The 27502-nt window shown below is 40.7% G+C and overlaps 1 protein-coding gene across 1 annotated transcript; it reads right to left on the bottom strand.

Moving 5' to 3' along the window:
- Positions 1-5: 5 nt before the first annotated feature.
- On the bottom strand, positions 6-27186 carry gna12a (guanine nucleotide binding protein (G protein) alpha 12a). The gene is made up of 6 exons (XM_034688406.1): positions 26370-27186; positions 18763-18981; positions 6373-6423; positions 6089-6289; positions 5563-5769; positions 6-3705 (listed from the first exon to the last, which is right to left on the bottom strand). Exons 1-6 carry the CDS (start codon positions 26685-26687, stop codon positions 3544-3546), a joined length of 1158 nt encoding a protein of 385 aa, XP_034544297.1. The 5' UTR covers positions 26688-27186; the 3' UTR covers positions 6-3543.
- Positions 27187-27502: the final 316 nt, after the last annotated feature.

Genomic DNA, 27502 nt, shown 5'->3' with positions numbered 1-27502 from the left:
GCATGTCAGCAAACGGCAGTGTATTTCACCACAGAGCACAGAGCCAAGGCACTGGGAAACAAAATTAAAAAAAACAACAGCAGAAGAAGACCTCCCTCTTTTCATCCAAGGCCTCCATCCTGTTCAACTTTAAAACCCTGACACCTCTCTGTTTTTTCTTTGCTTTTTCCCCCAGATATTTTTCCTTTCTTCTTTTTCTGGCTGTTTTCTCTCCAGTGCAATGACAAAACGTACAAAAAAATGTGTGAGTGGAAAAGGTAGGTTAGCTAATGACAAATGTTACAGCTACAGTGGTACTGTTAGACAGAGTGGTGTTTGTATTGTAAGGTTACCACTTACACACAGCGTCGGTCCAATACTTACAGTATTCTATGTACAACATGTATAAACATAAACAACAGGGTCATAAGTCACTATGCAAATACACAACTACATACAAATGACAGTTTATACAGTATGATACTGAGGCGTGTGGAAGTGCTCATGATGAACTCGGACCCCCTCCTCAAGGGGATCTTTATGTTCAGGGTGGGGAGGACACAGCAGTGCTGCTGAGTCCTGCTGCTGCTGCGTACCAGAATGCACATTATGCAAATGTTGGTAATGAAATCAACATTTTGTCTCCTTGAACAGGAGGTGATTTGGAGAGAGGAGGAAGGATATGGGCTCAAATTTTAACATCATTTGTAGGGAAATGTTTCTGGCTGGCTGACGGGTATTCATTAAAATCTCATAACAGGTCACCTCAGACATGTTTCCAGTCAACTGTTTAACCACCATCATAAATCAGTGCGTATGAGGATATCAAACTGAGGGTAACAAAAGCAACAGTGCTTATTTCTTTCTTAACATCCGCTAACTCATACTTATAAAACATGGCAGCAATTAGTGATTATTTTAAAGAGCGATCATGTGCTATTACTGATCTATGAGTCAAATTTAAACCTTGATTAAGTGATTTTGGTTCTGCAGAGCCATAACAACAAGCTGTAAACACAACACAGACAGTCTTTACTTTACTTAGAACAACTCAAGTTTTCACCACAGCTGCATACTTTCATGCACTGAGCTGCTGTCAAAGATACGTGCATTACTGAGCAGCTCTCTTGGAGTTGTGTTTATGTTCACCTCATGATGTAATAATATTCACCTCCCTTTAAAGCTCCTGTGAGGACTTCTTAACTTGTAATGAAACAAACTGGAATTAATATTGATGTCTCTTTATGACCAGAAAAAAGCAAACAACATCATTAACAAGAAAAGTGACCATGTCTATATAGTTCTTTTTAATGTCTGAAACCAGCAGCCGGGGGGTACGTGTCAGACCAAGTGATTATACCTGTATGCTGCTGATAAAGCTTTTACTCACATGTTCCACAACAAAGATTCTAGGTGAGTGAAACTTGAGTTAAAGGAGAGTCAGAAACCCTTATAGACATATCTACAGGACAAAATATACAACTGGATAAGAGATCAGAGGAGGTGTGTTGTCCACAGGAGCTTTAAGTTAAAGGTTGTATGAAGTTCGGGCCATGACTACTAAAAAAAACAGATTATCTGCCATTTAAAGAAGAGGATCAGGGCCACTGAAAATAATATTTACTGAAAAAAATATTTTTTTGGAGGTTAGGTCAGTAAAAAGATAAAAATAAAATAAATTGACTTAAAAAAAAAATCTAAATCTGAAGTATAAATTCTGAGAACAAAAAAAAGAAAATTTTTCTTTTTTTTCTGGCCTAACCTCCAATTCTATTTTTTCATAACCCCAATCCTCTTCTTTAAATTACAAATAAAAAAAAAAGATATTTGAAGGGGTGATGCTACCTTAGAATTTCAGGTATTGAAGGGGTAATTGAGAAAAAAAAAAACAGTCTTTTGTGTAACTCATAACAGTTTTTAAACAACATCCAAATCATCGTCCAGCGCCTTATATAATTATCTGGCTCCTTAGCTGTTGGACAGAGAAGTGTAAACTGACTCTGTCAAAGTGTTTTCTCTGTAAAAAGCAGAGTTTGAACACACTCTCAGGCTGTAAGACCAAAACAACAAGCTGAAAGGTCCTAAAATGATCTATGCTGCTGAGTTGTGTTATAATTCCCTGTTTGTTTACTTCCACAGATGATGCATTACATAGTAAACACTTGTATTGATTAACATATAATGTCTAGTGAAGCCTGCAAATGCAATGAAATCAATGCTGATTATTTTTCTGTCAGGGGCCACATGGATTCATGAGTTATTTTTGTAGCACAAACTCTTACAAGGGGTTTACCACACAAACAAATTATAAAACCATGAATCTTAAAAAGTTCAAGTCAATTTAAGTATCATTGAGTTAATACCAGAAGATGAATAGAGAATCATCTGCGTATAGTTTTGCTCAGTCCAGCTTGTTTTGGCCGGTTGCTACATATTTTTGTTTCCAGGTAGAACTCCGCTCTGATCTACAGAAGTCAGAAGTGTTTGCTGGTATGATCAGAAAAAGGCAATTTACAGTCCAGCCCTTTCATTCTCACAAAAAGTAGAGTTAGTGTTTTAACCGAAAGCCCTGATGTATATGAAGCTATTTATGATCTGTTTAAAGTCCAAGCTTCTGTTGTACTCTCCCTGGTGGGAAAAAGTTAAGAGACATATGGATAGAACCATAATTCAAGCCACAACAGGAGCTGTGTGTGTCTTTGTGTGTGTTTAAAGTAGAAAAGTCTCTAATTTAAGAGTCTACAGTTTCTGCTTGAGAGGGAGGAAATGAACAGTATGTCTATTGTGCTGGAGTGGAAAGGAGAAGAGAAGGAGGAGGAGGAGGAGGAGGGAGGAGGAAGATTTGTTATCTGCAGCTGTTCATCTCTTGTACGACGGCAGAGCAGGAGAGGTAAAGATAGAGAGAAGGAGTAAAAAGAAAGATTCATCTCTTCCTCTTTTAAAGTTCACTGACAGGAACACTTGTGCAACCTTATCACATAACCTAGCATATGACCAGCCTGAGCCCAAACCCCCAGCCCTCTCTCCTATCACGTGTGTATCAGGACAAGGCATTCTTCTTCTGCTCACTCTAAACTTGCCTTTTTTTTCCTTCTCTGTCCTCCCTTCTTCTCTTTCCAGAGCTTGAACTTGAACCGGTAGCAGTCTGGCTTAGTTTAGTGACAGGGTTGTCATTTTTCATCTATATACAGAACATCAGAGAAAAACACACTTTCAGTGCTCAGGTTGAGTGGTGGTGGTCTTTTGTTAAGAACATTTTTCAACCTGTGTATGACGGTAAACGTACTCCAGAGCTATAGGAAGACGATAGTGACGGTCTTTCCAGCATACACACATTTATACAGGTTAGATGCAGGGTCTAGTCCATAGAGACCCTCACAGTTTCCACAGGTATTCCTACAGTCTCTTCACGGCTCCACAGGTTTAGAGTTCAGTTATATCCACACGCTGTGTCGACTCCACAGGTCAGGGTTAATGTGCACTCCTGCGCTGTAGTGTCAGATTAAAGCAGGCCAGCATCTGAGGCGTCTCTTCACAGTTAAAACGATGTCTGCAGGGTGAACGTCACTGCAGCATGATGTCTTTGAGGTTTTCCTGCAGGATGGTGTCCTTGACGGCGTGGAAGACAAAGCGAATATTTTCTGTGTCTATGGCGGTGGTGAAGTGGTGGAACAGAGGCTTCCCCCGGTTTCTCCTCTTCCGGCTGAACGACTGCACCAAGAATGCCTGGAAGGAGAAGAGCAGGGACACGTTTAGTTACAGCTGTATTTCAAGAGTGATCTGATTTCTCACACAAATCATCTTTTATACAACGAATCCTGTGTTCACTGATCGAGGAAGGAAATTCAACTGAACCCTGGGTTTCCTAGCCTGACTTGACCTGGCCAGGAAATTAAGTTTACAATCTGCTGTCAGACTTGAGACAAAGTAATTATCAATATAAGGCTGAAAGAATGTGTATTACTGACATTCACATCGCAATGAATGAAAACAGTACAGTTTCTGCAAAAATATCAAGACTATCGAGCTGAAAGGAAAGCCTTTACTACAGAATCTCTGTCCTCCCTTTAATTATGGCAGCAATTCACAATAAAACAGTTTTTAGTCAGGGAGCCTTGTATTGAATACTATCATGTAAAGTCTTCATATGTGTGTAGGTTCTCAGTCATCCGGGTAATGCTAAATCAAAGTTTAATCCAAACGTAAGGCCTGTCAAGTTCCTGAATATGTTTACTTTTCACCCAAAAGACTCCTTCAGTTTCATTAGAAAGATGAAAGGGAAACGTCTTTGAGGACCTCAAAAAATCCAGTTCAGGCTCAGACTGCTGTAGGCCCAGATTGCTATAGGTTTAGACTGCTATAGGCTTAGAGTACAATAGGCTCAGACTGCTGTAGGCCCAGACTGATATAGGCTCAGACTGCTAAATGCTCAGTCTGCTGTAGGCCCAGACTGCTATAGGTTTAGACTACTATAGGCTCAGACTGCTGTAGGCCCAAACTGCTATAGGTTTAGACTGCCATAGGCTCAGACTACTATAGGCTTAGACTGCTGTAGGCCCAGACTGCTATAGGTTTAGACTGCTGTAAGATTCAGGCTGCTATAGGCTCAGACTGTTGTAGGTTCAGACTGATATAGGCTCAGACTGCTATAGGTTCACACTGCTATAGGCTCAGACTGCTGTAGGTTCAGACTGATATAGGCTCAGACTGCTGTAGGTTCACACTGCTAGAGGCTCAGACTGCTGTAAGCTCAGACTGATATAGGCTCAGACTGCTATTGGTTCAGACTGCTATAGGTTCAGACTGCTGTAGGCCCAGACTGCTAGAGGCTCAGACTGCCGTAGGCTCAGACTGCCGTAGGCTCAGACTGCTAAGGGCTCAGACTACTATAGGTTTAGTCTGCTTTAGGCTTAGACTACTATAGACTTAGACTGCTTTAGGCTCAGACTGCTATTGTCTTCATGCATATTAAGTCTAAATAACGTGAGTTGTCTGACTGAACTCACGTCACTTCTTTAAACAGTGGCGTGAGTTCAGGTCATTGATGGTTTCAACAGCAAGTCGCTTATTAAACAGATCATTAAGGCGCCGGTTTAGTTCAGCACGGGTCTGAAGGTGACAAAAAAATAGGGAGTAAACTCACAGACAGAGACGGGAAGGAAAGAGACAGGCTTCAGCTAAATAAACATTCATAAAAATAAATATTACCCCTGCCTTCTTTCAAATCCCCCTGAAAAGCAGACTTTTGAAACCTTCCAGCTGTTTCAGCAAGACAGCTCCTGGCTGTTGTTTTAGTGCTTTTAGTACTTTCAATGTGACGCAGACACCTACATCTGCTCCCCTTATCACCCATGACATGTTCTTCACACCGCTTTGACGTCACAGTTTCTGGAGGAAACATCAACCTTGACTTCCAGTTGTTTATTCAACATGGAGAAAGATAAACAGGCATCGCTGACCTTGGTGTCTGTTTGCTGCTGCTGTACTCTTAAAATCAGCGTTTGATAAAGTGACTGCTAGTCCCTCTGCAGGAGGCAAGCTTCAAAATGTGTAACATTTGTGTGTGTGTGTTTGTGTGTATACCTGTACGTCCTCTAGCCTGTGTGGGTCTCCTCTAAACTCAGGGAAGTTTTTGCGTATGTCCACCGTGCGGATCTTTTCCACCAGCAAGTCTGTTTTGTTGAGGAAGAGGATGATGGAGACGTTGAGGAAGAGCTTGTTGTTGACTATCGTCTCAAAGATGTTCATACTCTCCACCAAACGGTTCGTCCTCCGATCCTCCATCAAGACCTGGGACACACACACGCACACACAGACACACACAGCAGTTGTCTATAGTTTTATTCAGGTTTTATCAGTGCAGCAATTAAAGATTCAGTCGTCATCATATGACTGTTGATTTGAACCGCAGCCAGGACTGAGGGAACAATCAAGTGTCTAGAACATACCACAAAGAGAGCTTTGTGTAAACCTCAAATGTTGTTTCTCTCTGATCTATTTTGTGCATTTTGTATCTCTGAAAGTCAAGTGATTAATGATCCGACTACGTGACTAACCTTTTAAAATCTCAGGGTACACAATGGGAAACGTTTGTGTGCTTGAGTGTTACCTGATCGTACTCTGACGATGACACCATGAAGAGTATTGATGTGATCCCGTCAAAACACTGGAACCACTTTTGTCTTTGGGACCTCTGACCTCCAACGTCCACCATCTTGAAGGGAATCTTCTTGATGATGAAGTCGTGCTCCACGATGCCTTTAGTGGCTTTCCTGGCAAACAGAATGTCCTGCTTGCTGGGAAGAAAGCTCTGAAAAAAGCGAAGGCATAAACATTTTTATTTTTATTAGGAAAAGTTTAGAGGATAAGATTGAACTCGTCACTGTGACTCACCAGTTGACCAATACGATCCAAGTTATCCAGGAAGTATTTCACCGATTCACTCTGCACACAGAAAGAAAAGAAAAGTCATTGCAGAATCAAACTGAGTCATCTTACTTTACACAACTCCAACTTGAAAGTCTCACATAATCTAATTTGAGCAGTTCATTTGATTATCAGAAGAACTTCATTTCTTGCATTTCATCTACTTTATTACATTTTTATGGTCGCTGTCATGCTGTGGTTATTGATTTAATGAAACATCAATCGTTGGTTTTTCCCTGATCAGCATCAGCTGCTGCCAACCAGGGAGTGTCAAGACGTTGGATCATTATATCGCCTAAACACACACACCTTTAAGTCTTTACATGTATTATTTTGCTTTTCTGGTGATCATAAACAAGGAGGGAAACATTTGGAATCACTTGGCAGCTAAAGAGCCAGATATTTCCCCGAGAAGGGCAAGGAGAACCACAAATAGAGTAAAACAGAGCAAATATTAACACATTCTCATTGAGTTTAGTTATCACTTTTGGCTGTAATCAATTTAAAGAGTGATAATATGTTGTCCATTGTCCTGCTGCTCCAGTTAAGAAGCCAGTAGAACCTAACATTGTGCAGCTTAAAAATTAATGACAGCTTCATGGGACAAGACATTTAACCCAGAACAACTCCCTCCACCCACACATAGACAAATTATTTTAGTCTTAAGGGACAAAACAAGCACACATCAAACAACTTATGACTATTGTTTAAAGTTATTTGCAAGGAAACTTTAGAAATCCCCTCAGTATATAAATATTGTGATTTCAATTAAAAAGGGCAGATGATAATTTGTTGCGTCAGTTTGTGGACGAAAAGCTCACATGTAAAATGATTAAAATACACTTAAAATGAGAGACACTGTGGTCTAAAAAGGACTGTTAGCAGTGCAAGTGAGGGTACATCAGGTCGCTTGATTTGCAAAATAATTTACATTTTTCTCAGAATATGAAATAAGGCATTTCCTGATTCCAATCAGATTTTTACAATAATCTTAACAGTGAGACAAGCAGCACCTTCACCAGGAAGACATTTCAAATTAAAATCAGAAAATTCCCCACATATCATAATTTCATCTCCTGACCGTCTGGGCATACCAACCCAGACTGGACCAGACTGGACCAGAAAGAACCAGACTAAACCAGACAGAACCAGACTAAATCAGACTGGGCCAGATTCAACCAGACTCAACCGGACTGAACTAGATTCAACTAGACCGAACCAAACTAAACCAGATTCAGACTGGACCAGACCGAACCAGACAGAACCAGACTGGACCAGATTCAACCAGACTGAACTGGAATCAACTAGACTTAACCAGACTAAACCATACTGGACCAGATTCAACCAGACTCAACCAGACTGAATTGGATTCAACTAGACTGAACCAAACTGTTCCAGATTCAACCAGACTGAACCAGATTCAACCAGACTGAAATGGATTCAACTAGGCTGAACAAGACTAAACCAGACTAAATCAGAATGAACCAAACTGAACCAGACTAAACCAGACTGAACTGCATCTAATGTAACTGAAACAATGAAACCCGAGCTAGCTAGCTCAATTTTATAGCTAGTTAGCTAAATTTTATAGCTAGCCAGCTGCCCAAGTTATTCCTTGTTCCCAGTTGTTAAAGAACACAAAGCTGGTATTAGAAATTGAATGTAGCTAACTTACATTAGCTAAATAACACAAAGTTAGCTGCTTTGTAGGGATACAAACATAAACATTACAACTTAGGTTCAGGTAGATATGCTTGATATGTTTGTTACAGAAGTTTCAAAAATAAACACGGGGTAAAAAAGTAGTGGAAATGTTGCTTTCTGTTGAATAAGTCAGTCGATGCATGTTTGGAATGATGTCAACATATCAATCACTCTGATGCCTCCTTTGGTATTAAAGAGACATAAAGTTTAAAGGCACAGATGTGCTTGTGTAAAACAGCGGGGTTACAGCAGGGACTTTCCAGCCCTGTGTTTTTCATTTCAGACATCTTTCTAGTTCTTTACGGTATGAAAACCAATGAGCAGACTTTCTGAGGCTGTAATCCATCACAGTGAACAGCAAGTCTGCTTTCATTCTTATCAATGCTAAGCTATAGTGTGAGAGGTAATGTGGTTGTAACTGCAGGTTGATCCTCACTGTAATGAATCCCACAGCTCAGAGAATTTTGTGGAGGCTCCTAATTGATTTTCGTACTGTTCAGAAATGATTACAAACCAGTGGGAGCCTCCAGCAGAGGTACAATCTTCAGTCACAGCAGCAAGATTAACTCAACTGTTCGCTGTGGTTAAAGGCACATGTATATACAGCTAAAACTGGCTTGAAGCTTCAGTTAACTTCTTTATTTCATGATTACCACTGATTTATATTTAAACTATAAAAGTAAATGTCTCTCTTCCTCCCTCTCTCTCTCTCTTAAATGCACACACCCAACAGGAAACAGCTGTGTGTGTGAAAACAGAGGGGAAGACATGGGGGAGGGAGGCAGGGATTAGTGGGTCGAACAGAACCTAGATACAGAGTCATTTTAGCACTCCCATCACACACATCTAAACCTGACAACAATACAACATCATCCTTCTCTCACACCACAAAGAACTGCTTTTTCTAAATGTGGCTGTCTCTCAGTTTCAAACAGATCAAACAGAATCAGTGAAATTTTAATTTCTCATGGTTTCATGTTAGAATTCATTTCTGGCGGCCCTGACATGTCGCACAACAACCAGGAAACGAGACCCCTGTGCTGGCGAGATGTGACCCCCTGACACCACCGCTGACCCACAGTGTCACCGCAATAGGAAACACAAAGCCGAGGACTCTGATTGGTCGAGCTGGACGTGAACAGGAGGAGGGGCTGGATGGAAGGAAAAGCAGGGAGAGGGGAATTCCCAGAGATGAAGGGAAATGCAAACACAGATAGAGACAGACACATGTTAGCACGCAATTACACACATATACACACACACACACACACACACACACACACACACACACACACACACACACACACACACACACACACACACACACACACACACACATTGATCATTTCCAAAGACGCTTCAACTGCCATCAGCAGAAATATAACAGCCGGATCATTGAAGCAGCGGAGCCATCAAACTACTTTTATTTTATTACTTTGACGTTACTTGAAGTCCTTTATTATGCAGATTAACATCCAAACTAAAGCTGTGTGTCTGTGTGTATGTGTGTATTTGTGTGTGTAGGTGTGTGTATGTGTGTACTGTTGAGTAAGGCAGGAGGAATGTCTCCATTCATGGCGTGTATGGGCAGATTACGGGCTTTATCACAGCAAAGACCTGAATAAGCTCACATTCTGCACTCTGTGTGTCTCTCTCTCTGTCTCTCTCTCGCTCTCTCTCTCAGTCACTTGTGTGTGTGACCACAGGTATATGTGTGCCTCGTGTGTTCCTGGCCGTGCCTCAGTTGTTTGACCTTTGCAATTCTAAATAACAAGTCTATAAAATATAAGAATATGTTGAAAAAGGGGATATAGTTGATTGTTTTGTGTGTGATTTTATGTCAAATTGGATGACCCAGAGTGGCCAACACAAGCAGAGCAAGCACCACCAGCCTCCATTCTTCCTTGCAGTTAGACATCCACATGTTGATGTTAATCATTGAACAGGTCGAGTGGTTATATTCCAGTTTAACCAGACACATACAACTTAATCTCCATCTAGATCAAAATACCAAAACACTGGGCAACACACTACAAGATGCCATATGCCTACTGCGTTTGTTTACATCCGGGTAGTAGTAGAGCATTTTAGTATTATGGTAGTAGGCATTAACTGAAGCAACAGCCCCAACTACTTAATTGCGCTACAGTTTAGAAACAACAAATGACTAGAATTTCAGGCCTACCGCAATAAAATGATAAGAATTTGTTTAACTGGCTATTAATCCTGACGCCGACTAGTGAGGGTGGTGAAGTTTAATCCTTTAGTTGACTAAACAGGCACATTTTTAATCTTTTATTTTTTTAAGTGATATTTTGGGGCGTTTTTGCCTTTATTGATAGGACAGCTGTAGATATCAGGAAATGTGGGGAGTATAGAGTGTGGGAAGACATGCGGCAAATGGTTGCGGTCTGGAATCGACAAGGACTATAGGCTCTGTATGTGGGGCGCTTAGACCGTTAGGCCACCAGTGCCCCTACATCTATAATCTTGAGAACTTTAAACCTCATCTAAGTTGTAAATCCTCTTGGTATTTTCCCTTTTTCATGTCTCTGAATCTGTCTGTTTTTTAAAAGGGTTCAGTTGATGCATTTATAGGTAGGACCCTTCATAGAGGTGAAGTCAAGCAATGCCACGCCACGCCACGCCACGCCACGCCACGCCACGCCACGCCACGCCACGCCACGCCACGCCACGCCACGCAAGTGTAATTGTGAATTTGCTTGTGAAGACCATCATAGGACAAGGAAATCTTCTACCAAAGTAAGGTATTGGACAGTCTTCCTTTTACAAGAACCAAGGAAGCAATACAACGGTGAGCACGTCAGTTACTAAATAGGCCGTTATATGAAGCCCCTCAGTGGCTTTAAGTTTTAGTCACTACAACTATTATAATCATAAAAGTGAACTGGTGTAACTAGTTACTTCCCCCTGCTGTACAAAGTCTGAATTTGAAGTGTAACTTCAGAGCCTCTAAAAATAATTTGACAAACAAGTTTAACTCACAAATCATGCACCCTATGTAAAGTCCTCAAAGCAAGGTTTGATTCTGACTCACATCCTTTTACTAATGTCACCGTCCTCTATCTCTACTCAGTGTCTCTCTCTATCAACTGTCCTGTCTCTAAAATAAAGGTTTAAAAGCCCAAAAATGAATAAATAATTTGATCTAAATTCAAACAGTATTAATGCATTTTAAAGAAACCCTTAGATGAAATAAAAGAGCTGCTGCTGAGTTTGCCTCCTTTACACTGTTTCTGTAATAAAAGACCAAAGTATGATAAAAGGAAACTAGTGTAAAAAGTGATTAAAAAAATTACTGATAAAAAAATATTTGAACAACTACAGAACTAGGCCAAAGATGATCTAGAAGAAAAACAAAGTTGATTTCTGTTGTTGTTAATGTTATCTTTGGTTTCTATGGAGAGGATGTTTGGTCCATCTGCACAGAAAGTACCACAAACATGAGGAAGCAAGAGGAGACAAACCGTGAAAAAGGAACACGACACCAAAAGCAGACACGAAAATACACAGAGAAAAGATTTTCCACTCACTCAACACTGAAAGATAAGTTACACACTGTATGAGGAGTACAGCCAGAACAGCAGGCTGAGATCTCATTTAGTCAACCACATGGGGAGTGTGTGCATGTGTGTTTTTCGTGCGTGCGTGTGTTCGTGTGTGTGTGTATGTGTCTGAGTGTGTGTGTGTGTGTATTTCAGCATTTAAAGCCTCTTTACATCTTTGCAGGGCTTCAAAGTTCCCCTCATAGTAAACTTGTGCGTCCGTCTCTCAGGATGTGTGTACGGCTGAAGACAACAGCAACAGTTTACCGTCACAGCATGACACACAGGCCTGTTTTTGTACAGCAGAGGAGGTTTTTATATCGTGTGTGTGTGTATCATATGTTAAACTGCGTGTTATCAGGGTGTGGTAGGAAAACAGAGAAACCTGCGAGTAAACAAAATTCTTGCATGCGTTTTCTCTCAGTTTGTTTTTCTCCCCACTATCTCCTTCTCTTCGTCTCTCTCATCCCCTGCTCTTCTATATTTTCCACTCTCTCTCTCTCTCTGTTTCTATTTCTCCCTCTCTTTCCTGGCTCTCCCTGTCAACCCGTGGCCCTGCTCCAGCCGTGCCTGGGAAAAGCTGACTGTGGTATCCCCGGAAAACCTCTCAAAGAGCGAAGAGAAGGGGGGAGGTGGAGATATCTAACTCAGCACATTCACACCACAGCAGACATTTTGTTGTTTTTTCCTTCAATGGGATAAGGCTGATGTTACGGTTTATTTTTCTGATTTTTGACAAATCCAAAGATGAAACAAAAGCCCATTCATGATATACAAAGAGCCTCCAAGGGTTGAGTAACTTCCTTAAAGGGACGGTTTGAAGAAAAGATGAGCAACACTGAGCGAAAAGTGATGATTTGGGGCATTTGCCAACTCCAGAGTAACAAGTAAATTCTTATACTTTTCTCATCTCTTTTTTAAGATTGTAAAGAAAATTTTGAATTTGTTTCATAATAGAAGTAAAGTTAACATAAATCCAATAAGATGCACTCACACAAAGCACCCCAGGGTTTTCTATTACGTAGTTTATTTCTATTTACACAGTTTTCTGTTCTGTTAGCTGTTATCTTTGGTCTCCTCCACCAACATGTCAAGGAAATGTCTGGTTCTTTAGCTGTCAAGTCAGCTAGTGACTGAAAAAACTAAAAAACTAATCAAACAACGAACTGAAGGCAACTTTATTTGTATAGCACATTTCATACACGAGGGCAACTCAATGTGCTTTACATTAAAACATTAAAAGCATTGGAAGCATTCAGACAAGCATAAAAGCGCACAATTAAAATGACAAATATAATGAAACATAGAAAAGAAAAGGATAATTAGAAATATATTAAAAGTACATTTAAATTTTGCTTTTAAAGTGAGTTTAAATAAAGTAAGATAGGAAGGCAGTGGCAAATAAAAAAATCTTTGATTTAAAAGAGGTGAGAGTTGGAGCGGACCTGCAGCTTTCAGGGAGTGTGTTCCAGATATGTGGTGCATAATGACTAAACTCTGCTTCACCATGTTTCGTTCTGACTCTAGGGACTGAAAGCAGACCAGTACCTGATGACCTCAGAGGTCGAGATGGTTCATAAAGTAGCAGCATATCAGCAATGTATTTCAGGCTTTAACCATTCAGGGCTTTATAAACCATCAGCAGGATTTTAAAGTCTATTCTTTGACAGACAGGAAGCCAGTGTAGAGATCTAAGAACTGGAGTTATGTGATCTACTTTTTTGGTCCTTGTTAGGACTCGAGCAGCAGCATTCTGTATGAGCTGCAGTTGTCTGATGGACTTTTAGGGAGTCCTGTAAAGACACCGTTACAGTAGTCTAGTCTTAAGTTTGACATCAATCTTCTAAATTCAAAACATAGCATTAAAAATCTGAATACAGGCCTCATTTCACTTGAAACATTACTTGTTAATGTAAGATGCATCATTCTCATGTCACCGTTCATGTTTAAAAGACATGAAATGCTTGTGCATTATCGATCCTTGAAGCTTTGCAGGCAGTCCTTCTTTGCAGTGTTGAGGGTGAAATGCTACCAGACTTTATAAGATACAGGACGCACTGCCACTGTTCTGTATGCAGATTAGAACTCTCATCAGAGTTAGTAAAGATGTGAGATGGCTCACTCATCAGTGAATTAGCAGGGGAAACAATGTTAGGTTTGCTCATAGCATGAAAAAACACACAACCGGCTAATAATTGACAATTAAAGCTATTGGTGAGTACGTTTTCAAAGTTATTTTTGGTGTATTGTTGCTTTCATTGATAGGACGGCTGAAGAGAGACAGGAAATGTGGGGAGTAGAGAGTGGGGGATGACATGCAGCAAAGAGTCAAGGAAGGGAGTCAATCCAGTGACCGCCGCAACAAGGACTGTAGCCTCTGTAATTAAGTGTGCGCTTCAACCACTAGGCCAACTGGCGCCCCTTGTCAATGATTCTTGTCAACTAACTGTTGCACCCCTGCTTCACTGTGCTCTTACTTTCTGTGTCATTCTGTGTTCAGATGGGATGATGCTACAAAGCTTCCTTGAGCTAAAGGGAACTGCTGAATATGCTGCAGGATTTAATGTACATAATAGACCAGATATCTTGACAAATGTAAAAGCTGAAAGTATTCCCTGGGTTAGTTATTATGCATCATGCAAATAGCAAAACAATGCAATTCTGCAGCAACTGTTACTGTCGAGATATTGGGCATCAGTCCATCTTCACATGCTGTTTGAACAATTTCAGGACTGCAAATTGTTTTTAAGTGAGCATGTGCACTAAGAGAAAAAAGATAACAGGTTTGTTGACATTATTTACTCTGAGGATACTCAATAAATAAGAAGCAACAGGTGCAGCAGCTTGTCCAGAGTGGGCGTTAACGCTGCCTATTATAATAGACAACTTCATTCTTTCTGAGTCACTTTTCCCAAATCCCTTCAAACAAAAGCAAAATAAGCACGATCATTAAAGAGTCATCCTTATGTGAGGGCTCTTAATGGCGAAAGAGTCGATAAGATGAAAGATGTTGTCTGAATTGTAAAAGTGGGTTTGGTTGTCTGAAGTCCAAAAACTCCCCAGAGCTTTAGGGCTAGGGTTTCATGGAGTGTAACATCAGCTGGCTATAAGTGGTGGATGATGTCAAAGTATTGATCCAGTGAAACATACATTAAACATCCGACCTAGACAACTTTGTAAAATCAATTCTCAGAACCTTCAGGGGACAATAAAGTTGAAGCTTCAAATCTTTCCGTGATGTGTTGTATTGTAACTAGGAAGATGAAACCCTTGCACTTAGCACCACTCTTCTTTGTTACATTTATGAAAAAAGACGTGTTTTGAAAATATCAATATTTTCCTTCAATACTGCATTCTCCAAGTACTGTATCTCATAAAACATATACTGTGTTCACACATGCACAGGACCTCTGAAAACATCCTCAAATTGTCAGGGTTGGCTGCATGTGTGAACATAGACAGCCGAAATTTCCTCCGACACAGAGCAGGAGGAAGAAAAACATCTACGGTTGAAGAGGTAGAATCATTTTAGAGACACATCCCTCCCTATACACGTAGAATTGAAGTGCAAAAGCTGTTCATTGTCATCATATTGTAAACATTTCGCAACATGCTTTTGATGACATGTCCTGCCCCCCTAGACTCACACCCCCACCCAACCACTACCCTCGTCATCCAACAGGGAAGAAATCACGCTGCATGAGTGAACAAGCAACTTTGGAAACTTTCCAGCGCAGAGCTCTGCATATGTTAAGAGGCTACTGAGGCATGCTGATGCACCTTAACAGTTTCTAGAAAACCCTGGAGCTCTGAGGCTGAGACAGAGAAATGTTATGAGGCTCTGAACACAAACACAATGCTTTAACTTAATGTGGGTTTTGGCTTTGAACTGATTTTTGAGAGAAAGACAAAAGAGAATATCCCCAGGCTTATCCGTTTTGAACCAGAGTGATGTCTGTAAGCTTGTGCAGCTGTGCCACACTGAGTTATCAAACAGCGACTCCAGATAAGACCAGGCAGTCTGACCTGGAGCTGTGTGCTGACATCTCACACACACTTACAGTATGTTAAGTGAGACGGAGACCAACGTGGCTTCTGTCTGACTCCAGATTGTTTTGACACTGATAAATGTGTACCAAGGAGGTCAAAGGTCAAACCTTCAAGCTCTGAACAGAAAGCCAATCTGCGCTCACATCCGTAACACAACAAACAAACTGCTACAGCCGATACAAAGCGCTCTGACGACGACAGCAGCTGCTGTGAGACGTTCACATTATGTTCACATTAAGTTACTGATCACTCACGACATCCTGCTGAAGCATTACGAGTTATTAACGGTCTGTCCGGCCCTTCACAGCAGATTTGTGGACTCTTGTAGAATAACTTGTGACACCAAATGGTTCTCCAGCTGCTCTGTTGTTCATAAATGGTTTTTTAAACCACACTAAGTGACTGCGTTAAACAAATCACTACTTGTTTGGCTCTCTTCAGGGAATAGAGAGAAAGATTTACTTGAAGGTCTGAGGAAACAGAGAAAAGGAGATGTGTTTGTGTGCCTGTCTAAACAGTTACAGCTGCTTCTCCTACTTGCTTTTGTGTCTGAAAGTATCCTGACAGTCCCTGTCCTTGCTTTCTGTTTATCAGACCAGAGACCAGCACAGCCCAAAAATGACAGGTCTTAATAAGAATGCTCTCTGATAACATCAGAGACAGCTCACAGCAGAGAGAGAGAGAGAGAGAGAGAGAGAGAGAGAGAGAGAGAGAGAGAGAGAGAGAGAGAGAGAGAGAGAGAGAGAGAGAGAGAGAGAGATGATAAAGAGGGATGATGGCTAAAAAATAGTGTAAGCCTGCTTTGCGGCTTTGACTTTGAGAAAAAGAGTTGATTCATTTTTCTAAGCAAAAAAAAGACAACAGAACATTTTCCCACTGATAAATACTTAAAGTATGTACGGGTCACTCATTGGAAGGCTTTTGTCTGCATAGACACATGAACTCTGAAGCATCAGGGCAATCCGTGAGTAATCTGTGACTGGTGATGACTCCTGCTCAATAAGCAAACAGCAGCCTGATTTCTAACGTGGACAGTCATTGGATGTTGCAGAAGAGGTTGACTGGAAATATTGATTTTATAAAGAGTTTGGTTTACACAGTGAAGAGTGACTGGACACATTAGACCAGGGGTTCCCAAAGTGTGGGTCGGGACCCCCTTGAGGGAGGCAAAAATGAGGAGTCGTGAGAAGTCTCCCAGAATGGGCTTTTTTTTTTAAAGTTATCTAAAAATAGTACATTTTACCCTTTATAGTAAAAAAGGAAACACAGCCACAGGCTCATTTAGGTAGGCTAATTTTCTGCAGACCAGCTAAATGAAGCCACATTAAATCACTTTGAGGGACAGTGGGGGTCGAGGGCTTAAAAGTTTTGGGTTTTATATTGTCTGCTGAAAGCTCCTGTGAGGAACTTTCTGTTTGTGTAAATTATGGCGCTCTCTGTGGACAAAACTGCACCTCTGATGTCTTTGCCATAGACTGTATAAAATATGGACGTAGTATCCGTGACGTCACCCATCTGTTTTTGAAGCGCTGTTTTGAGGCAAATTGGCGGCTGCGGCAGCCATATTGCTGCTGTCGAGCGATTGTGACATAAAGAGGCGGGCTTTGAGCCTCCTAGCCAACAGCTACAGTGATCCTGCCTGCCAATCAAGTCCGCTGTGCCTCTCATTGGAAGACTTGTAATCTAAATATCTTCGAAATTGCTGCGTCAGAAGAAAATTCCCCTCCTGTGCAGTTTGAGCTGATCCAGAAATTGGCTATCCAGACTACACTCGTCTTTGGTACCAGGCTGTAAACCTGTCTATTTCTGCTGTAAAGATTGTCTTTTATGAATTGGTGTGTATGTGGTTTCCAGTACTTCCAGAGCCGGCCTCAAGCAGATCCTCGATGAACTGCAGTTTTTAGCACTTCCGCATTGGACTCATATTTTTAGACTGGAGGTTGCCACTTGGTCTTTGCTGATCTTCTGCACGTGTTAGTAAAAAAAAATATCTTTCTACTTTCTTTTAACAACCAAATGTTTCACTCTTTATGAATATTTGCAGTAGAGACAGCAATAATGTGGCTTTTCCTTCACTGTGCTTTAAATTAACTCGACACCTACCCCCTCACAGCGATTAGAAGCTTAAAAAATGTAAAGTGTCCGATCAAACCCACAATCTTCAACCAGAGTTTCTGTGACTGCTATAAACATTCATCTCTGCCCATCACCACAAAGATTCTGAAGAACAGGTCATGTAGGATGTGACAAGGAGTCGATATGTTGCTATTGCGAGAAGGTTTACGTATTGTGTAACTGTTACATTGCATTGTTGATGTGTTTTTATTGAGTGCTTTGAGTGTATACAACTTGTATTCTGTTTGTTCCTACAGGACAGAGTGTGCACACAAACTTCCCTAAGGGGATATTAAACTCAATCTTATCTTATCTTTAAGTGGGACACCAGAAAACATATATAATACATCCATCCAGAGAATTATTCTACCACACATAACTACTGTAAGTTCTTGAAACATGTCAGGGTGATTCATGGGGAATTCAGGGAAAAATGATGCTCAAGACGCCTCCATAATCTACATTTCAGGAAACTTCAGGAACATCCTACATACTCAGGAGAGACGTATGACAAAGAGATACTGCATAAATGTGTTGATGAAGATGAAATAATGACATTTTATTTCCACCTTGAAGCTACTTTGAGGTCTTCCAACACCAGTGTAAAACTGTCTTAAATACACAGCCCAAATATGAGGTATCAGTTATGGGAGAGTACACGCAACAAATCCATCTTAGATTTACTTTAAAGCTGCAGTAAGGAACTTTTGGTTTGAGTTGATTTTCCTCATCAGTGCTTTTATGTTTGTCCAAACTGTTGCATTATTTCTGCTTCTTTAAAAAAGTTGCTTGTGCATCAAAAATATGTTTTCACTGCCACAAGCTACTAATATTTCACAGCAGAGAAGAAGAAGTGGAAGGAGAAAATGAAGGGGAAGAGATAAAAGGGGGAAGCTGTGTGTTTAGGGCCACTTCTACTCACCAGTTGGAACTCAGATCGTCGCGCGTAAGCCTCCTGTATGCCGGTGTCCGCCCACAGAGCGCTCAGTGCCATCACGTACAGCTGAAACTCACTGGGCTCGACCCCCGTGCCGCCCACTCGTCCCTCCCACGACATCACCAGCATGCCCTGCTTCTCGTTCTCACAGCTCTGCCAGCTGATGCCCAGCTTGTCCCGCGCGTCCACCAACACACGCATGCCCTGCAAAAAAGTAACACATACACACACACAACCAGAGAACATGAGCAAGAGTGTGGTGCAGCAGGGAAACGGCTGCTTTTCTGACTTCAGCAATATTCACTGACCACACAGAGGAAGAAGAAAAACTTACACTGCATGTGCTGCTTCCTGGGAAAAATGTCAACACGGAGGCTAGCGTTACCGATAAACATGGAGTTACACAGACACACGTCACATTCTAACACTCTGACAGGCACGTGTGTTTGCTGGTGGTTTTGTGAGGGGGAACATGGAGTGATCTGTATGGGAGGTCTCGTCCTGAGTGATCAAACTAACCCACACAGAGTGAGAGATATGAAACGGTACAAATCTGGCTCCCCTTTTCATTCTCTTTGTTTAATTAAACTTGTGTAAAACTCATGTGAGGAGCTTTTAGATGGTTACGAAACAGACTGAAATTAACACTGATGACTCTTTATGAGCAACAAAAGCTAACTAAGACCATCTGCAACTGTGTTGATCATTTCTACAGTCATTTTTAATGTTTGTACCTGCTGCTTCAGGGTAAGTGTCAGATAAAGCTGCTGTTTGGAAACAAGACTTTGTTCGTGAAATGTCTCTCTTCTCTGTTACTCCATTCCCCATCCTATACTCTTTATAAAAGGCATTATAGGCCCCAAAAAACATCTTTAAAAATAGAATTATTAATGGATTTTGTTGAAGAATAACTTTTCCTCTTTCTCCTTGGGATTATTTTAGACTGAAAGGACCTCTAAGATTTTAAAAGACATCTTTAAGAGCAGGTCACATTACATTTTACCTTACTCATGATGACCCTGTCTGTCTTATGTTGTCTGGAGTGTTTGTGTTTGTCATAAAGCAATAAAAAAGTATGAAAAGAATCCTCTTTGTGTTATCATATTACTTCATGACTTACCACCTCCCCTGTTTAAAGGTCATTGTATGTAGATTTTTGTTTCTTGTTGATCTTTCTTTTTTTTCTGATAGTTTAATAATTAACTCCACAGTGAATTAAGTTTAACAGCATCTTAAGTTCAAAATTCAATCTATCACCAGAGCCTGTTTGCTTCTTTTATTGATCCAAACAAGAAGCCTCAGCAGCAAACAATCACAGTGAAGCGCAGTGTTTCAAAGGTCACTGTGGTTTAAGGGTTAAGTGTCTGTGTCTGTGCCTGTGTGTGTGTATGTGTGTATGTGTGTGTGTGTGTGTGTGTCAGTGAGACACAGTCGTGTCTGCTCAAGTTTATTTGTACAGCTTAATATCACATACAGAGGGATTTTACAGACCCACAAAAGGAACAGCTGCAACCCCAGCTCGGCCCTGCGTCTACAAAGACGAGGGATAAATCTGAGAGATACCTCAGACAGAAAATTCAAAGAGAGATTCCCCAACAGAAGACGGCTTCAACAGGCAGTGTGGGTGTGAAGTCAATTACAAAAACATAAAAGCAAGGAGTGACCAAACTATTTCTTACTAATGCAGCTACAATGTGTGTGTCTAAGTGTGTGTCTAAGTGTGTGTGTGTGTGTGTTGAGTCTGATATTGATGTGACTAAGTGTGTCTGATCCCTCTTTTCAGACGTTTTGGCAGAAAAGATTGAGCTTTGTTTTTACAGTTAAAATGAGTAAGACTGACAAATCCAAACGAGAGCCCAACACAAAGACACACATGTAACCGTAATGTGACACACATGCAGAGAGAACAGCAGCATGTGTGCAGTAAAAAAGCTCAGTGTGAGCGCGCTCTGAGTCACACGAATTCACGTAATCATCTACAGCTCCTCCGTCTGGGAGGAAACCTTAACTTCATCTATTTACTAATCAGTGTATTTGTTGCATAATCCTCTACTGGCTCGTCTGTCTCTCTTCCTGGGTGCCTCAGTGTTTGACTATTTCTGCTAATTACAGCTGAAGGGATTCAATAATTTATTGATAAGTTGATATAAAGAAAAATAATTACTTTCAGATGACAGTTAAATGCTTTTAGTCATGTTTTCAAGCTAAACTGTTAAATGTTTGCTGGTGTCTAACATTTCAAAATGTTTGGCTTTTCATTGTCCTTTATCACATAAATACAGTGTATAGAAGATTTGACAGTTGAGTGGACACGCATTTTTTTTTTTTTTCAATAATCAAAAAGTTTTAAATGTTATTATAATCACTAAATTAATAGGATTGCATGTAAAATCCTGTTCACTGCTTTCAAAAAAAGCAATGCAAAGGAAACTGTATCAACCTGAGGTCATAAAAATAACCAAATGGATGATATCTTGAAGAAGTCTTTCCTATAGATCGGACAACTTTGTCTTTAAGACTTAAAGCAATGAGAGAAATCGCTGACTTGATTGAAATATGGATGACATGCCTCCATGTCCGCCCACTGTTGAAAGTGAAGCCAAAATGTCAATGTAATGGGCGTTGCCATATTGAGCTTGTGATGTATTTCTGGAACCAAGACATGCACAGGAGCCACATCAGGCCAACCAAAACACACATTTTACTTAACGATAAAATGTCAAAGATCCTTCAGGTCAGTACCGTCTAAAATAGAACAGATTCATGTGTTGATCCGAACACTCACTGCTTTAGAAAGTTCAATGACTCTTGTGTTACTGTTCACTACATTCTCTCACTGTTCTTTCTCTACTCTGCTGACCACGTACAGAACGCTGCAGGAGCCTCCTTTGTCAACAGAGCTGTCTATCTTGATGTTGCAACTCCTGATATTAGCATCAAATAATTAGCTAAAGATTAACTACTCTCTGAATACTTGCACTAAACCAGATTGAATAAAACTAACTACTATGACAGAAAATATGTTTAAGAAAAAATGTATTTTACATATGTTTTGATTTTATAGTTTGACCCATGTTCCATCTGTTATAATGGAGGATTGCAGGCTTTATGACGTATAATCCAGTCGGTCAACAGGGAAGCTCTAAAAGGTTTTGGTTTCACTTTGGGTAGTGGTTGTGTCATTCATTGTTTTACACAGTCTTTGGAGGAATTGGACAGACTCTGACGTATGACTTCTGACATGACGTGTGAACAAACTACGGTTCCCCACAGGGCGGGCTTCCTCATTGTCTTTGTTTATCTGTGCTATTTTGAGTCGGTATATAATTAGAAAGTTTAAACAGAAAAAGGATTGATAGTTCATAGAATAATCATTTGTTGCAGCCTTACTCCTGGTCACGCAGGCTGGCAGTCCAACTTGTCAATCTCAACAAGGTCAGTAAGCATCTCAATTCAGCATGTCTGTCTTTCTACAAGAAAACATCAACACAACAAGGTCCGCTCATTTCAAAGCTCATCCTTAGTTAAAACCAGCAGAAAATTCAGCCCATCATTAGCAAACCGTCCCAGAGTAACCTTCCTTCACTCATTCAGCTGAAAATTGTATTTCATAACTGCATCAAGGAGCTCCTTGTCCACTTATTTATTAAAACACATCACAAGTCTGTGTTGTATTTGGTAGGTATGTGCATTGGGGTTTGTCAATAGTTATTTGTAAAGAGTGCTGCTGCCTGTCTTCGCTGGAACAGTCCAGAAAATAGATTCTTAATCTCAGTGGGTTTGATTGCCTGGTTAAATAAAAAATATCAGTATGTTAAATTAAACTAGGAAAGAAAACTGTCCTTTGACTTATACGTTTCTCTTAAGCTGATTGGACATTGGGAAGACACTTTTACCTCTGTTACTTTGGAGTACTATCCAGTAATCATTTATGTGTTTACATCATTGAATCAGTCTGTTAGGGACCAGTTACACTAAAAACAGCTGGTCAGTATGTTTTCTTGGAACTGTTAGTGTTATCATTCATATATGGGAGTACTGGTGAACATTTTTGGACACTAACTTCTGGAGATGCCCAGCGTTGCACTCCAGCTCTGTTACTCTACCATAATTGGGAAAGCAGTCTCTTTTCTGCCTTTCTCTCTATCCCTCTGATAGCTTGGACAGCTATAAAGTGAAGGGAGCTAGGGAGTGAAATGAATACTCAGACCAAACAGTGTGAACTGGGTTTGAATTATTTTCGTCAGTTTGATTTTTTTATATAATCCAAAGAGGTGTGGACAGAAGAGGTTTCCTGAAGCTGTCTGGCAGGCACGTCTGATGGAGACACTCCTCCAGTGGGAAACGGACTTTAACAAAAGACAAGCTCTTGGTATGTTGTTTTCTGTGTCACTGACCCGCTGTAGTATCAGACCATATGGGGCTAAAAACAACATGAAAATCTGACGTCTAAACTCAGGACTAATTGCCCTTAATGACTTGACATGGTACAGTGGCAGCTGGCAGAGGACTCGAGACACCTCTGTTTCATTTAACATTACATTCAATAATAAAGTAGCTCCTTTCCTACGTTTATGTTGTCAATCATGGCACTGTAATCCCCTCTTTCACTAACACAGTGCCTGCTTCAAGCTGAGGAACATGTAGAGGCAGAAAACATCCCCTGCTTTACAGCGGACATTAAAAAATATCAAAATACAGCAAACAGAGGAGTGACGAGTGGCCCCTTCCCTCACCCTGTCATAACAAGAATCTGGGTTCTCGTGTACTGTTTAATCCGTGTTGAAATCAGAACTTTATGGCTAATTCCAGTTATAATCTAAAGATGAAAACATGCAGAATATCCTGGATTTTGGAGCTCTAAAGCTAGTTAAGAAGCCTGAATAAATACAGAATGTAGACTTCTGAATATGAATCTTAGTGTAGAATAAGAGGACTTTCTGAATCTTAACGTTATAATAAAAGGAGAGAGGATGACTGCAAACTGCTCTGAATTAGACTAACAAGCTGTTCAGACTGCGGTTAAACCCCCGGATAGAGAGCTGTTTGGAGAAAGACTTGCTCAAGACAAACAGGGACAACCAGAGATTTAAGAAAATGTTTCCATCAAATCTCTACATGATGTTAAAATCAAGCCAGTCTCTCTTTATTTCACTTTGTCTGTGAGAAATTAATAATCTCACTTTGACTAAGATTACAACAGACATTGGTTTGCAACCAGTGGTTTAATTACTGGGATTGAAAGTTCAGGACCACACCTAAACTCAACCTGTGTTATTTACTTTCATAATCCTTATTATAATACATGTCTCTGTGCTTTCTTTCAGTTTAATCCCTCCTTCCTTTCTACTTTGTTCCCATACTCTATCATTAGGATCCCATGACGGAGGTGGTGGAGGGATTTTCCTACACCTGGCAGGTCAGACTCAACCTCCACCAACATCTAGAGGCAAGGATAAAGCTGTTCTGGTGACACCAACAGTTTACAGCATCATCATTGATCTGCATTAGAGATATGATAGTCTTTCCTTACGACTGGTTCTGTAGTTCGTCTTTATAAATGATATTTCCCTTCTATTTCATCATAATTTAATCTTATATAACAGTTGCATGAGTACTGCAAAAGTAGGTGGTCACTACAAACTCTTTGCCATGCAGTAAAACGTTGTAAAAAACCCACAAAATACTCATGGAGAACAGGATGGTAAACATGGTGAGCATCATGAGACAGCGCCAGTGTTTTTATTTGATGGAATAGCTGCTGCAGCCATAAAGACACTGACTCTTGTGGTTCAGTATTTCCCTCAGTGTAAACATATTACAGTGTACAGAGCACGCAGATGCAGACTTCGAATTAACTGACCAAAAATGTTTGGCAGCTATTAAGGAATGAAGATCAATAATTAATTATGTCATTTTCCAAACAAAACCACCAATAAATCAATTCTTACTCATGTGATTGTAAACTGAATATTTAGGGGTTTGAGTACAATTAAATGTTTAAAGGTCCTCTGAGGAACTTCTCATTTCTGTAGATTTTGGTGCCCCCTGTGGACAATGTGGTACCTCTTTAGATATTGTATCGTCAAACAAAGTGTAATGTCCAGAAAAAACATCTATCTACGAATCATTGTTGGAATTAGATGCAAAGATCCCTGGTTGATGCGCCTTAATTCAAGTGTAGATTAAATAATTTGGGATTGTGTACGTTTGATGGGATAAAACAAGCAATGCAAAGACATCACGTCACATTTTTCACTATTTGCGGACTGAATGATTGTGCAAGTCTGGTCGCTTAAGCTTCAATCACAACCCATACAGTAAAAAGTCTTCACTTGTTCCATAAAAGAGAGTGTTGGTGGAGGACTTAAAGGCATGTAGTATCATATTATTATTTCTATAAACAGATAAAAAGCCTCGTACTACTTTTATCTCTGACTGTGGGCAGGTCATGGGATTTCTTGCACTTTCTGTGTCTCGTACTTCCTCCCTCACATGATGCATTGTGTATGCTATTTCTCAGGAGGTAAAGATGTGGTGAAATGTGTGTATAGTGGAGGGGAGGGGGGGGCTCCTGTTCATGATGTGGCCCCCACAACAGCGCTGCCACTGTATGCTGGTATTCGGGGGGGGGGGTATTGTACACTGATGCCTTGTCTGTGCTGAAGTGCAGCTCTTATCATCCTGGTCTGGGCTGTGTGGCACTCAGGGCGGATGTGCTCATCCCTCAGGAATAGTCTGGTATTGTTAGCTGGTGAAGGAGGCTCAGCCGTGACAGCAAACAAAGGGGCTGTGCGCGCACATAGACACACACTGACACACACACACACACACACACACAAACACACACACACCAGACTTCAGGATAAAAATATGCACTATGTCAACAAACCTCATTGTGTGCTTGAGTGAGTATGTGCGTGACTTAGCCTCAACTATGTGATAAAATGTCAATAATAAACTGTAAATAATTCTTATTCCTACTTTAGATTGATCTGCTGGGTGATTTCTTAATTAATCAAACAGTGTTCAGTCAATTAATTTTCAGAGAGGATGCCTAATTGCTTATACCCATTTTAATTAATCTTTGTTGATACATTTTTGGCTTGAAAAAAAACACATCTCATATTTATTCAGTTTCCCTTCATTAAAGACAAAAAATGCATTAAAAACTTTGTTAGAGCAGCTGAATCAAGGTTTAACTTTAATATAGAAATACTTTAATGAATAATTGGTCATGATGTTTGTTACTGATTACCTTTCTAATTAGTTTATTCAGTTATCTGTCTGCTCTGGTAAATACACCTCTTGACTCTAATTGGTTAATCGACTAAATTCTCTCCTTAGGTAAACATGTCACTAAATTTCAGTTTCTCAAACATCTTTTAGTTTGAGTTCAGCTACTTCACTTTTTTCAAACACTTTTAAACTTTCAAAACACATCTCAACAAATAAAATATCATCCAGAATGGTTGCTTTTTTTAAACGCAGGGAGCTGACAGCACAGATTAGGAATCTGGGAATTCAAACTTTGTCCCCTGCAAAGTCCAGAGGCCTTGTGCCATTTCATTCTCGTCATACCTCGGTCTTACCTTCAGTATATTCTCATAGATGGTGTCCCTGAAATCCAGAAGTGCTTTCTTATCAAACTCGTGCCCCGTAATGATGCGCATCTGTTTGAGAAATGTGGACTTTCCGCTCTCTCCGGCCCCCAGCAGCAGAATCTTCACCAGCCGGCGGATGGCTCTCCTCTCCCGGGCGATCATCGCGTCTATCTCCCGGCTCCTGCGCTTCGCTTCCCGCTCCTGCGCCACGTCCTTCTCCCGGCTCCTCTCCTTGCTGCTGCCCGAGTCTCGGCTGGCCTCGGCCGGGAGCAGGCAGCGGCTCAGGGTGCGGACCACTCCCGACATGTCGTGGGAAAAGTTCACCGAAACTTCAGTGAGAAAATGTTCATTATAGGGATGTGACCTCTGGGGTGGAAAAGACCCAGTCCGGTTACATCCAGTTAACAAATAACAAGTTTACAGCGGGTAATTTGATAAAGTCTACATCTAGATCTAATGGGAGAAGCTGTTATCTAGTCTCCAACCGGCAGACAACCCGAGTCCATCTTGGTTAGACCGCGCCATCAACATGTATCAGTCTGGATGAAGAGGAAACAAAGACGCCAAATGTTCAAAAAGTTGAAAAAGTGTCAAAGTTATTCTCTCCACAAAGGCCTGACAAACTATACCAACTTTATCAGACGTCTATCTATCCAAAGTGAGTCAAAAGTATAGATATTGTTCAGACTCAAACACTCAGCCAAACTAAACTCTCCACACTCTCAGCGGGTCTGTGAACTTGGACAGCGGAGAGAGGGGAGCTTCTCCGTGCGCGGAGGAGGGACGGGCTGACGGGGGGGGGGGGGGGGGGGGGGGGGGCGCCGCTGCGGTTCTGTGGATCACCGTCAGGGGGCGCCCTTTGACCCCACAGAGATAAAGTGAGAATGTGAGGTTAAAAACAGACTGAGATTTAGAACAAACGCCCCCCTTTTTCCCACTAAGTGACACAAGTATTTTTCCTTTCTTTGTTTGTATTTGCCTCTGAATAGCAAACACATAAATAAATATGTGGATATATGTATATATGTATAAACTATTAATTTAAATTAGACTTCTCTAAGATTTCTGAACTGCTGCTTGAGATTGAAATGTTTTTGTTTTTTTTTGTTGTAAATTTGTTT

The sequence above is a fragment of the Notolabrus celidotus genome, chromosome 7 (assembly GCF_009762535.1).
Source record: "Notolabrus celidotus isolate fNotCel1 chromosome 7, fNotCel1.pri, whole genome shotgun sequence".
In the NCBI taxonomy this organism is placed as follows: domain Eukaryota; kingdom Metazoa; phylum Chordata; class Actinopteri; order Labriformes; family Labridae; genus Notolabrus; species Notolabrus celidotus.
The sequence above is the reverse complement of the archived record's forward strand: the minus strand, read 5'-3'. Positions and strand labels throughout refer to the sequence as shown.